Raw genomic sequence first — 12,965 nt, forward strand, 5'->3', positions numbered from 1 at the left:
TTGTGTCTGAACAGAATGGGTCTTTATTTATTCAGGAAATGAAAGAAAACAGATTGTAATCAACACTCCATTTAAATACAAAACAAAAATTAAAATGGACATGATATTAATTTTGCATATCAAAGAACCATCGAGTAATAATTACAATCCGAACACCTCATAAACCACTTTTGTGAATTCATACACAAACTCCGATTTAGAAATGAGTTACTTTAACAATATTACAAATATTTAGCTTAAAAATAATTCAAATTAAAATAATATCTTAGCAATTGGCATCTTAAAATTATATATATTTCCACATAAAAATACAAAATAATATCAATGACATATAATATGAAAAATTATTCCAAGTATTCTGCTTCTATTAAATAAAATAAAAAACGGAATAAAATTAAATAGAAATATGCATGAAAACTTCTCTCCTTTTGGTAGCAAAACACTATCCAAAATAACTACAATCATTTACATCAGTACAAAGATATCTGGATTGAAAAATAGTTGCAATGAAAAAAAGGGGTTTCTTTTCTGACAGTAAAAAATGACACTGTGGATCAGAAATCTGCAAAATATGCAATGAAAAAAATAAATCTGCATTAAAAAGGTTTACACTGTAATTTTTACTTTTTATACAAACATTAGAAACAGTATTGCACGTCACAACACATATTCGAGGTTAATCAGCCTTTCAAAATGTGTTATATTCAAGTTTCAGAGCATCTATGAGGAGAGGCACCGCAGGCCTCGATGCAACAGGGGGAGAATCTCAAGTGTCTTCCATGAATATAATAGAACCCTCAATGTTTCCTTCCTTCAAATAAAAGGTGTAAATGTGTACTTGTATATTAACCATATTGATATATTAAAACAGTCATATATTGATACATCAATTACATAATTATTTGTTCAAATCTTTTGTTTATTTTTGTCTTTCAACAGAGCCAGACATAATTAGAATATTAGGGTCACTAAAATGTGTGTAATACTACTACTACTAATAATAATAATACCAACCTATTGAAATAGAAAAATACAATCAAAATCAAATAGTTATTTGTCTACAAAAATAGTGAAATAAATATGATTCTTACAAAATAATGACACACATACAAAGTAACAGTGTTCAACTTAGAAAATAGGACCCATTACTCAACAAACAGCACAAGGAGTCGTGTTACATGTCAATGGTGACAAAGTACAAGAGAGCTCTGTTCTGTTCTGAGCACAACACCAACCACACCATGAGAGCCGAGGCCACCGGGACAAAGAACAAACAGGGTGGGGGCTTAATAACGATCCTTCATTTGCTTTGAATGGCTGCTCATCGTTTTTTGGCCACCATTTTCTCTAGAGCCAATCATCATAGCACAGTACCCTGTGGCACTTCTTCCTTCTTTCAGTTGACGGAGAGACTGACAGACAACAGGACCCCCTACGAATACATTAGAACATATTAGAATACTGCTTCATCCACGTAGAAAAACCTAAGACCAATGCCTCCTCACACAATTTCTTAAATAAGTCATTATGAAAAAATAAAATCATCTGGTAGAATTATAAATCGGTAGAAGTTCGGCAGAACTGAATCTTTTAAGAGTGATTAAATTGAGCAAAATAGGTTGTTGCCCAAACCATGTCTGCATTGAATCAGCTGACTAACTGGTAGGGTGAAAACGAGTCAAGAATCAAATAATCAGAGGGAAAATATAGAAAAGGTAGTGCATAATATATTATCAAAAGTGATTAGAGAGGCAGGGGACAGAGAGGGGGACCCAACTCACAAGTTAAAGACATGAACAAATAAGCAATCTAATAGGTGAATAAATTAACATAAACAATCTTATATCCACGAAGTAGTAGTAGTGACAGTACACACTTGACCCCTGAACCACGTCTAAACCGCATACCAAGGACTGACGCCACACCAGGAAACACAATGACACAAGGATAACAGGGATATTATACTGTAGAGATACAGACATGTACAGTACCAAACAGCTGGCTAGTGCACCAGCAGGTCATTGCTCACAGAGAGACAGGGTCACAGTTAGATAAACAAAGAACACAGTTATTCATATTCTGCAGGCCAATGTTTTAAATTAAAATGATTTCCCCATCACTGAAAACATATGAGGGAGTGTGTCTTTGTCATCTTGCATTAGCAGGACATAAAACTGGATCACTTTCTACAGGTCTGGAGTCTAATAACTTGTAACTACAATATGTATGGGAGCCTGGTTGTTTTGGAGAACAGTGTATCAAACTGAGTAGCCTGATAACACAACTCAGGAACAGATGTTGGACAGACGCTTTCTTACGGATCCTTCTCTTGTTCAACATCTGAACAGTGGTTTAAATTGGCCAACTAGCCTAACACATGGCATAAACACACATCTCCCAGTCTTATGCCTGTAGAAATCCGATCCAGCCTGGCTTCTGTGTATGCTTTCGGTCTGCAAAGGGTTATGCTACATTAGAGTAACCTCTGGAACTATACAAAGGTGAGGAGGATAGGAAGGGTGAAGGCAAAATGTTGTGATGTTCTCATTCTCCTCTAGTTTACCTACATTGTTACTAAACTAAAACCTCATTCCACACACCAACAAGATCCACACAGACAGCACAGACACGACACAGACACGACACAGACACTAACCACTGACTGAACGCCACTCAGCTTCTCAACAGGGTTCATTACTCCATACAAACCACCACATCACAAAATGGTGGCATCCACTAGTTTAGAACCAATATCGCTTTTCTTGTATAATAAGTATGTAAATGGTTCAAACAACAGATCAACATCAATGCATGCAAGATTTTTGAATGTTAAGTCGTTTTCATGTATTTTCCTTTATCTTCATTTTTATATATATATTTTCTTACACCTAGGCTTCTGACGTTTTTGTTGTTGTTGCTATTCAAAGTAGGATTTGAGTGTTTTCTGTTATATCGTTTCTGTAGTTTGTTTTTTATCCTACATGTATTGGTTAAGTCTATCTTGCATGCAAAGGGTGTATAGACACAAACATGCACTTCCATTTTCACATTCTATTCTTCCATGGCAAAGGTGGCCATGAGTGTGTGAGTGCGGACTGCATTTCATTTTTCAAGATTCCGGTTTATAGCTGGCGTTAATATATACCACCTATACATCTATTCATATATTATATATAGCAGCAAAGCTTCTAATATAGCTTGTGATTAAAAAGGTTAAATAGAATTAATAAAAACCAGATTCATATTTTGAGGTAATATTTTTTCAGGTCAAAATGAGAGCAAAAATAACCTCCAAATTTTTGTAAATGGCTTCCCTGATGGGGAAAAATAACAAATTATTATCAACAATAAAAAATAAGAGTTTGTTTTGTGGCAGAAATGTATCACTTTTATGCTTACTATCGTTTTGTTACCTTTGGTAAATGACCTGGGGCAGGCGTTCAGATTATAGAATCAAGGTTTTCCCAGAAACAAGGGCACGCTACACCCTCTAGGGGGTGGCTAGCAGCAGACAGACAGACAGACAGATGGGCTGCTCCCATGCAAAAACATTCTCATATCTACGTTAAATCTCACATATAAAAATAATTTGAAAAACCTACAAAAAATCAATCTCTTTTTAAATCTCCTCTTAAAAAACATTAAAGTACCACAAAAAAGTTGTCAGAGCCTGAGATGTGAGGGGGGTTTTGGTGAAAAACTGAGGCTTGTAGTGTTTGGCTGCTACAAAAGATATATATACTGTATACTGTTATGTACTCTATACTGATAGCTTAGGGTAAGAGGCAGAACGATGCACTTTTTCCTGCCTGGTGATATCTCTCTTCCTTGACCGTTCCTTCTGACCGTGTCGCCAGGGTGACGCGTGGTCGCTTTCCTCTTCAGTTCCAGCGGAAGTGGATTTGGCGTGGGCGGTCAGCCCCCTCTTTGACCAGCGGCTTGTGGAATTCTCGGCCGGCGCGGGAGTGGATGTTAGCCCAGCAGAACTCACAGTAGTACTGCAGGCAGGTCACGTTGGCGCAGAAGAAAGGGGCAAACTTCCCACTGCAACGCGCACCCTGACACTCATCACACAGCTGGTCGTCCAGAACATAGGGCTTTACCTCCACCTGTAAGGGTACAGGGACATGGAGGGGATGAGAAGAGGAATACATAGATGAAAAGGTTCATTTAAAATGATAGAGTAGCCTGTTTGAAGCTGTGTGAGATTCAAAGACAATGGAGTCAGGCAGCGCAGAGAGAGAGAGAGAGAGGAGAGAGAGAGAGAGAGAGAGAGAGAGAGAGAGAGAGAGAGAGGGAGAGAGAGGGAGAGAGAGAGAGAGAGAGAGAGAGAGAGAGAGAGAGAGAGAGAGAGAGAGAGAGAGAGAGAGAGAGAGAGAGAGGGAGAGGGAGAGAGAGGGAGAGGGAGAGGGAGAGAGAGAGAGAGAGAGAGAGAGAGAGAGAGAGAGAGAGAGAGAGAGAGAGAGAGAGAGAGAGAGAGAGAGAGAGAGAGAGAGAGAGAGAGAGAGAGAGAGAGAGAGAGAGAGAGAGAGAGAGAGAGAGAGAGAGAGAGAGAGAGAGAGAGGGAGAGGAGAGAGGAGAGAGGGAGAGGGAGAGAGAGGAGAGAGAGAGAGAGAGAGAGAGAGAGAGAGAGAGAGAGAGAGAGAGAGAGAGAGAGAGAGAGAGAGAGAGAGAGAGAGAGAGAGAGAGAGAGAGAGAGAGAGAGAGAGAGAGGGAGAGGGAGAGAGAGAGAGAGAGAGAGAGAGAGAGAGAGAGAGGAGACTGGAAATGGAACTAATTCAATCAGCACTAATAAGCTTTCTCCTCTCCATAGCAACCACCGTCAGACTATCTGCGTGTGATGCTATTGGAACACACACTGTTTTTCTTTGAACCACAAATCCTCACGAGGACTGACTCACACACTCACTCTCTCATTCTCTCTCTGCATCCCTAGGAAATCAGGAGGAGAATGTCTCCAGCAGGATTGTGTGGTTAATTAGATGGGAAGTGGAGGGAGGGAGGACTGTACCCTCTTGTCAATGTCTCCATGTTGCAGCTGGACAAATCTGGCGCTGATGGCAGCGATGTAACTCTGCTGATTGGAGAATGCGACGCGCCCCGCACCTTTGGGGTACTTGAGCTCTGGATCGGTGTCGATGCCAGCATAGCAGACCCCCCCATAGAGACGGTCCATAATCATGGCCAACTCCACTGGAGAGAGATGAGAGGGAGACGGAACAGGAGAAGAAACAAAAGAGTAAAGAGTGGGGGGAGGAGATGGAGAAGTGACACATGGGTAGGTGAGATGGTTAAGGGGTGAGAGAGAGAAAGTGGAGGAGGGGGTTGTCAGATTGTCATTACATAGGGAAAACATTGGCCGCTCTCAGGTGCTCCTTATTACTCAAAACACAACATCTGTTTATCTACGTATTTCAACATCTACCATCACCAACACAAACATCCCAGTCCAATTACAGAGTAGATCAACTAGAGGCCCAGCTGAGATGTCATGTGGATCTGATAGAGGGAGATGAGGGAAGTGTTTACCTGCTCTGAGAGGGCGGGGGACCCCTCCTACGAAGATGGTCTTGCGAGGATCCAGGGGCTGAGAGCCGTCCATCACAAAGTCACTGTCACTCAGGTTCCACGGACGAATCTGGACCTGGAGACACACACATCACACATATCCCATACATTGAATAATCGCAAGATGGAATTACACTGCGTAGGTGTTGCTAGTCTCACAGATGTCCTTGCTGGTGGGAATGGCTCTACAGAGAGCTGGGTTTGTGTTGGACTTACAGGCTTGTCTTTGATGGTGGGGCTGGAGACACACAGGTAGAGCTTGCCGTCCTCCTCCATGCAGGCCTCGATCAGAGCCTGCACTGAGCTCTCTTCCTGGAACAGCAGGAATGCGTAACCTAGGCAACACACACAAGACACTCTCAGGAACAGGACAGCATATACAATAGTGTGGGGTAATACTGCTACAAATACACGGACTTATTTCAATTTGAAAAAGTACTATATACAGACTATGTAGGTTAGTCATCTGGGAAAGAGGATGTTGGTCAACCAGCTGTACTGTCTCTTCCAGGAGTCTCAAGGCCATTATTGATTGCTACCAGCCATATTTATACAGTATACAGTGCTAAAACATACCTTTATGACATACATTTATTTCAATTTCAGTTAAAAAAAAGTCTGAGGTGAGCTTAACCTTTGGGGGGGAAGTAGGATTTGCTCTCAGCCTTGTGTGGCCAGTCCACCACCAGGTGGCCAAAGCGACGGAAGCTGTTGGTGATCTCATCTGACGAGAGATAGAAAGAAGAGGCGAGAGGAAGGCAGATGTGTGAGGAGTAACGGGAGAAGGAAAAACAACCTTTCATAACAGCATATCAACTGATTCACTGAACTAACAACACTGTGTTATGCTCTTCCTCCTCTCACCTTCATCTATGTCAGGGGGCAGGCCGCCCACAAACACTTTGCGTGAGAAACGCTCGATGCGCTCCCCGTTCTGGTGGGGGTAACAGTTAGGGCCAAGCCCTGGGAGGCCCTGGTTACCGTGCCCATCATCAAGGAGGCTGTCTTCAATGGGGAACAGGGAGGAGCGGCCTGGAGAAGAGGGGGTCACAGGTCAGCGGTCAGAACACCTGCAGACATGGACAATGACATCCACATAGATACACACATGCATACAATACATACAGTCACATCACAAGCAGATGCACATACTTCTGCTTTGCCAACAACAGAAGCAACCAACCTGCTGTAGCTCTGTTAACACCCACCCCATAATTCCTAGATTGAACACATTCATGGAGCCCAACGTCTTAATGTTATATAGAGATAGTATTATTATAATGAGTCATGATAAATGAGCGGGGTCCATAACAACATGTGTAATGGCTGTTTACATCTGTCACCAGGATTTGTGCTGAGTAGCTACAAGATAAAGTACAAGCATAAAGTGATAGAGGATTATGTCCAATGTAGTATTTATACTGTAAATGTGCTGTAAATCCAAGACACGCAACCGTGAATACTCCAGCCAGAGCTCTGTGACTGACTGACAGACAGTAGACAGAGAGGACAAGCTTGAGGTCTGGTAAGGAAGCTGTGGATTCACGTTGTTACCATGGGGCAAAGCAGTAGCAGTAGTCAGAGCAATGGACTGCGGTAAACTAGTGGTAACCAAGCCTGAAACCTATGGTTTCCTATGGCAATGTCTGGATGTAAACGTGTTGTGCAGTATTCATATACGTCTGCAATTATATACTGTAGTGACCTTAACCCAACACCTAGCGACCTTGTCTAGAGATTAGGGTCTCTTGGAGTGAAGACTAAGATGTTGGGGCGAGAGTCGCTTGGACCTGGGTTAAAATCTACCCCCCTAATCCACTGCAATACATTCAAAAAGGAGCAACTGCTGGTAAAAATGATTGGGATGTCATAGTAAATGATTTAGATTGACTGTCAGTGGCAATCATGTTGACACTATAAACCCTGAATTGTTTGTATCCAGACACTGTTTTGGCAGCTGCAGTTCAGTAGCGTTAAAGCATGCTGTGTGGTGGATGAACACGCAACACACATGACATGACACAGACTGCACGTCACATGAAGGCGGCTTTACCTCGACGTCTCCCATAGCTCCTTGCTGCATGGAAACAAAGTAAAGAGTGGTTTTATGCCCTGCAGACATTCCTCGCAAGGTAAAGTATCCCCAGACCTGGTACTACAGACACTACAGATACTATGACCTCTAGTACCATTATTTACCCCTACTCCATTCAGCCCCTCATCATCTAACTGCATAGTTGGAGTGTCATGAAACCTTATTATCGTCACAGTATTGACATCATGTTGAATAGTTAGGTATATGACAATGTGTCAAGCAGGAATGTAGGCTATATTGTAAACTGGACTAGGCTGACTACGTATTGAGGAGCAGCCTAATGGAAACGACTTCTCCTGACATCTAGTCATGTGACCTAGCCTACATAAATAAGCTAAGTGACCTAGCTACTACACCAAGTCATGTATAAGTCATGTGACCTAGCTACTACACCAAGTCATGTATAAGTCATGTGACCTAGCCTAGATAAATAAGCTAAGTGACCTAGCTACTACACCAAGTCTAAGTCATGACCTAGCCTACATAAATAAGCTAAGTGACCTAGCTACTACACCAAGTCATGTATAAGTCATGTGACCTAGCCTAGATAAATAAGCTAAGTGACCTAGCTACTACACCAAGTCATGTATAAGTCATGTGACCTAGCCTACATAAATAAGCTAAGTGACCTAGCTACTACACCAAGTCATGTATTAGTCATGTGACCTAGCTACTACACCAAGTCATGTATTAGTCATGTGAGTTATACAACTAGGCATTCCACCTCGTCATGTGAGCCACACTACTAAACATTCCTCTTCAACATCTCAAGCCCCAGTAGGATTACAACAACAATGCATATCCTTCAACAGGAGACATGTTTACTACACTATTACAACACTACTAATTTAACAAAAGCAATCCAGCATAGTCCACTATAGAGAAGGATATATCCCAACACAAATGAAGTTCAGAAAAGCGTGACAGGAAGGTCAATCCCATACTAACTTCTCGATCTATAGCCTGGTTGAGTCTCCCTAACGAGTCATGATATGGAAACATGAACACTGGGCCATTTCTAAATGGTGATAGTGATGGAAGAAGACACACAAGCTGGTGTTGGCCAGGAGAGATAATTACCATTGAGCATGAGCAGGCCGTCAGCCCCGGGATGAGGGCATCCCACACGACCTGACATGACAGAGAGACACACACACACACACACACACACACACACACACACACACACACACACACACACACACACACACACACACACACACACACACACACACACACACACACACACACACACACACACACACACACACACACACACACACACACACACACACACACACACACACACACACACACACACACACACACACACACACAGGGATGAGACTCTCAGCAGATGGAGAGGACAGGTTGAGGACATCAAGGGCACGGCCATGTACTGTATAAGGAACAGAAGCACCACTGTCACATGACAGCCTACTGAGCTGTAGTGTCGGAACAGAACACTGAACAAAACCCTATTTTCCACGGAGACAGCTTGAGCTGACAAAAATACAACAACAACAAAACAACACCCTGAATAGATTTGGGTTAACCCTAATGAACTATCAGAAGCACATGTCAGCTATTTATGTTATCTCTACATTCAATGGGAAGAATTGCAGATGTGTGAACAGAGAAAGAAGAGATGCTGGCAAATGATCTGATCTCCAGTTAAAAAATCAGCAACCCTATTTCCACTGCAATGTAAGCATGGTACATCTCCTATGCCCAGTTAGCTGAGCTCATTTCTACAGTCCTGTGAGGTTAGTCCTTGTATTCTGCTTCTGTACTAGCAGTCTGGGCTATAAATGGCAGAGCCCACTCTCCCCTCCTCTCCACCCTCTTCTCACCCTCCACCCTCCTTTGGCTGTCACACAGCGTGTGAAAGTGGGTCTAAATGTAGTCCTCGTCTGGTTCTCTGTGCTGTGAATAATGGCCTATGCCCTCACCATCGGCTCCAGAGTCACAGTCAGGACCAGAGGACTATAGGACAACACCACACCCACTAATACTTATGGAGGCCCATGTTGAGCCAACTTCAACATTTAGATTAGTTTATGAACAATAATAATAATGAAGGTTGGGGAGTAACTGATTACATGTTATCTCATGTTATCTGATTACAAAAAACTGTAACTTTAATCAGTTAAATTACCATGAAAACATTTGTAATCAGATTACAGAAAACTAGATGATTACTTCTTGGATTAAACTTAAATTCAGAAACGATGCTTGCGTAAAAAAAACACATTATGACATCTTTCTGTTTTCCCAATTATATTCAATGGGGCGACAGGTAGCCTAGTGGTTAGAGCGTTGGACTAGTAACTAAAAGGTTGCAATGTTAAACATCGTTCTGCACCTGAAAACACTGTTCCTAGGCCGTCAATGAAAATAAGAATTTGTTCTTAACTGACTTGCCTAGTTAAAAACTCAGCATTAAATAAAGGCGCAAGTTTAACGTTTTTCCACCTGAGCGACTCTGACCACAATCAGAGAACACTATGATGACACACCACATGCATTTGATGGATCCTTTTTGACTTCTTCTAATGCCTGTTAAGGGGAAAGTAATCCAAAAGTAACTGATAGTAACCAGATTACGTTACTAAATTTGGGTCATCCAAAAGTTACGTTACTGATTACAATGTAGGACAAGTAACTAGTCACTGTAATGGATTACATTTAGAGGGGTAGTATACTGTGCAAAATACAATGTGAGGGAATGTGTTGTTTACTATTAATGTCAATCTAAACTTTTCGGTCCCTGTCCATGGTTTGGGGGAGTAAGTATGTTGACACCAGTGGTCATAACTATGTGTGAATCTAGCTAGAAGTCATTTTTACACTGACTACAATGCACCTGCTTAGAGTATTTTCTAAAAGTCCAGTAGCTGAGCTGAGCTGAGCTGAGAGGAGAGGCCTGCCATGCAACTGTGTGTCAGCCCTGTCTCTGTCACTCTACACCTGGGCCAGCCCTATCTCTGTCATTCTACTCCTGGGCCAGCCATGTTTCTGTCACTCTACACCTGGGCCAGCCCTGTCTCTGTCACTCTACTCCTGGGCCAGCCCTATCTCTGTCATTCTACTCCTGGGCCAGCCCTGTCTCTGTGACTCTACTCCTGGGCCAGCCCTGTCTCTGTCACTCTACTCCTGGGCCAGCCATGTTTCTGTCACTCTACTCCTGGGCCAGCCCTGTCTCTGTCACTCTACTCCTGGGCCAGCCCTGTCTCTGTCACTCTACTCCTGGGCCAGCCATGTCTCTGTCACTCTACTCCTGGGCCAGCCCTGTCTCTGTCACTCTACTCCTGGGCCAGCCCTGTCTCTGTCACTCTACTCCTGGGCCAGCCATGTCTCTGTCACTCTACTCCTGGGCCAGCCCTGTCTCTGTCACTCTACTCCTGGACCAGCCCTGTCTCTGTCACTCTACTCCTGGACCAGCCCTGTCTCTGTCACTCTACTCCTGGGCCAGCCCTGTCTCTGTCACTCTACTCCTGGGCCAGCCCTGTCTCTGTCACCGTACTCCCTGTCCCTGTGAGGAGTGTTCCTATCCTATCAGGACAGAGAGTGCTGCAGTGCTGCCTGACTCCTGTCTGTCCGTGTGCCCTAGGTTAGGTTAAGCAGTAGCAGTAGCAGCAGGATCAGGGCTGTAAGGTCATTTAAAGGCACAGCCGGTTGTGGAAGAAAAAAAACATGCCTGTAGGAGGGAGCAGGAAGCCTGTCAGTGCCTTGGAAAAGGGTATACTTCACCTCATATGCATTCCCTCTAACCACTGTTCTCCCTAACCACAATCACAATGACTTTCCCCATTATACAGTGAGTCAGTAACTAAGTAAGTATGATAATTAAAGACAGTGAGAGGGAGTAAATAAGTAGTCTCACCCTTCATTGGATCTTGCTCCGCCCGCATGATGTCAATCAGAGAGCTTTCCAGGGAGTGCATGTTCAGGCTGTCGTACATTCTAGAGCGTTCCTAAAACACACACATACAACAAGCGGAAGGAACCTGCAGTGTTCTGGCACATAGGTATGGGTAATAAAGCCTGTGGGTAACATAGGTATGGGTAATAAAGCCTGTGGGTAACATAGGTATGGGTAATAAAGCCTGTAGGTAACATAGGTATGGGTAATAAAGCCTGTGGGTAACATAGGTATGGGTAATAAAGCCTGTGGGTAACATAGGTATGGGTAATAAAATATGTGGGTAGCATAAGTATGGGTAATAAAATATGTGGTTAGCATAGGTATGGGTAATAAAATATGTGGGTAACATAGGTATGGGTAATTAAGTCTGTGGGTAACATAGGTATGGGTAATAAAGCCTGTGGGTAACATAGGTATGGGTAATAAAGGCTGTGGGTAACATAGGTATGGGTAATAAAGCCTATGGGTAACATAGGTATGGGTAATAAAATATGTGGGTAACATAGGTATGGGTAATTAAGTCTGTGGGTAACATAGGTATGGGTAATAAAGCCTGTGGGTAACATAGGTATGGGTAATAAAGTCTGTGGGTAACATAGGTATGGGTAATAAAGCCTGTGGGTAACATAGGTATGGGTAATAAAGCCTGTGGGTAACATAGGTATGGGTAATAAAGTCTGTGGGTAACATAGGTATGGGTAATAAAGCCTGTGGGTAACATAGGTATGGGTAATAAAGTCTGTGGGTAACATAGGTATGGGTAATAAAGTCTGTGGGTAACATAGGTATGGGTAATAAAGCCTGTGGGTGTGTGGCTTAATATTTCAGAGTGTGTTAACAGCACATACATGGATTAAAATTCTTTCCGTATTTATTCACTTCAGGGGTACTAAGGTATGCTAGTGAGCAGAGTGGACCCAATGATGGATTCAACAGGAACTCTGGAGCACGTCCCAGAGACAGACAGACAGAGAGCAGAAACCAAATCCAGGAATGGCATTTACCCAGAGTGCCCACTGGGATGAGAGGGAGGTTATGAGCTCATCAGAGGGGCTATAAGACAGCCATGCACGGTGAATCTAAACCCGAGGCCTGTCAACCTTTATAACATACCACAGATGGCAGAACCTTTAAAGAAAATGGTGTACTTTACTGTGTATGTACATGACAAGGGCCCTCTCATGGTTGAGAACATGAGGGAAGATACAAGCTCATATGAGCACCTCGAACACCTCCAACTTAATGTTTACTCCCTTACCTAATTAGACAATAATGGCATTTTCTAGGTGCCTAAGATAAGTTGCTAGAGGTATGGTCATCATATTAGCCTGACAACCACTTGAAAGTACTCCACACACTACTGGTCCTGACTAG

The 12,965-nt window shown here is 42.9% G+C and overlaps 1 protein-coding gene across 3 annotated transcripts in view; it reads right to left on the reverse strand.

Annotated features, from left to right (window-relative positions):
- The window catches only part of LOC123996843 (cytoplasmic polyadenylation element-binding protein 2-like), a 37,896-nt gene continuing 24,931 nt past the window's right edge, over positions 1-12,965 (reverse strand). The window contains exons 3-11 of one of the 3 annotated variants that reach the window (XM_046300611.1): positions 11,550-11,640; positions 8,744-8,794; positions 7,622-7,645; positions 6,433-6,600; positions 6,203-6,292; positions 5,785-5,903; positions 5,530-5,644; positions 5,012-5,193; positions 1-4,109 (exon numbers count right to left, since the gene is read on the reverse strand). In XM_046300611.1, coding sequence (XP_046156567.1) covers positions 3,882-4,109; positions 5,012-5,193; positions 5,530-5,644; positions 5,785-5,903; positions 6,203-6,292; positions 6,433-6,600; positions 7,622-7,645; positions 8,744-8,794; positions 11,550-11,640 — 1,068 coding nt within the window. In that variant the 3' untranslated portion in view covers positions 1-3,881. The remainder of the gene's footprint in view (positions 4,110-5,011; positions 5,194-5,529; positions 5,645-5,784; positions 5,904-6,202; positions 6,293-6,432; positions 6,601-7,621; positions 7,646-8,743; positions 8,795-11,549; positions 11,641-12,965) is intronic. The other 2 variants (XM_046300612.1, XM_046300613.1) reach the window with 2 other exon arrangements.

Source organism: Oncorhynchus gorbuscha, linkage group LG15 (genome assembly GCF_021184085.1).
Source record: "Oncorhynchus gorbuscha isolate QuinsamMale2020 ecotype Even-year linkage group LG15, OgorEven_v1.0, whole genome shotgun sequence".
In the NCBI taxonomy this organism is placed as follows: domain Eukaryota; kingdom Metazoa; phylum Chordata; class Actinopteri; order Salmoniformes; family Salmonidae; genus Oncorhynchus; species Oncorhynchus gorbuscha.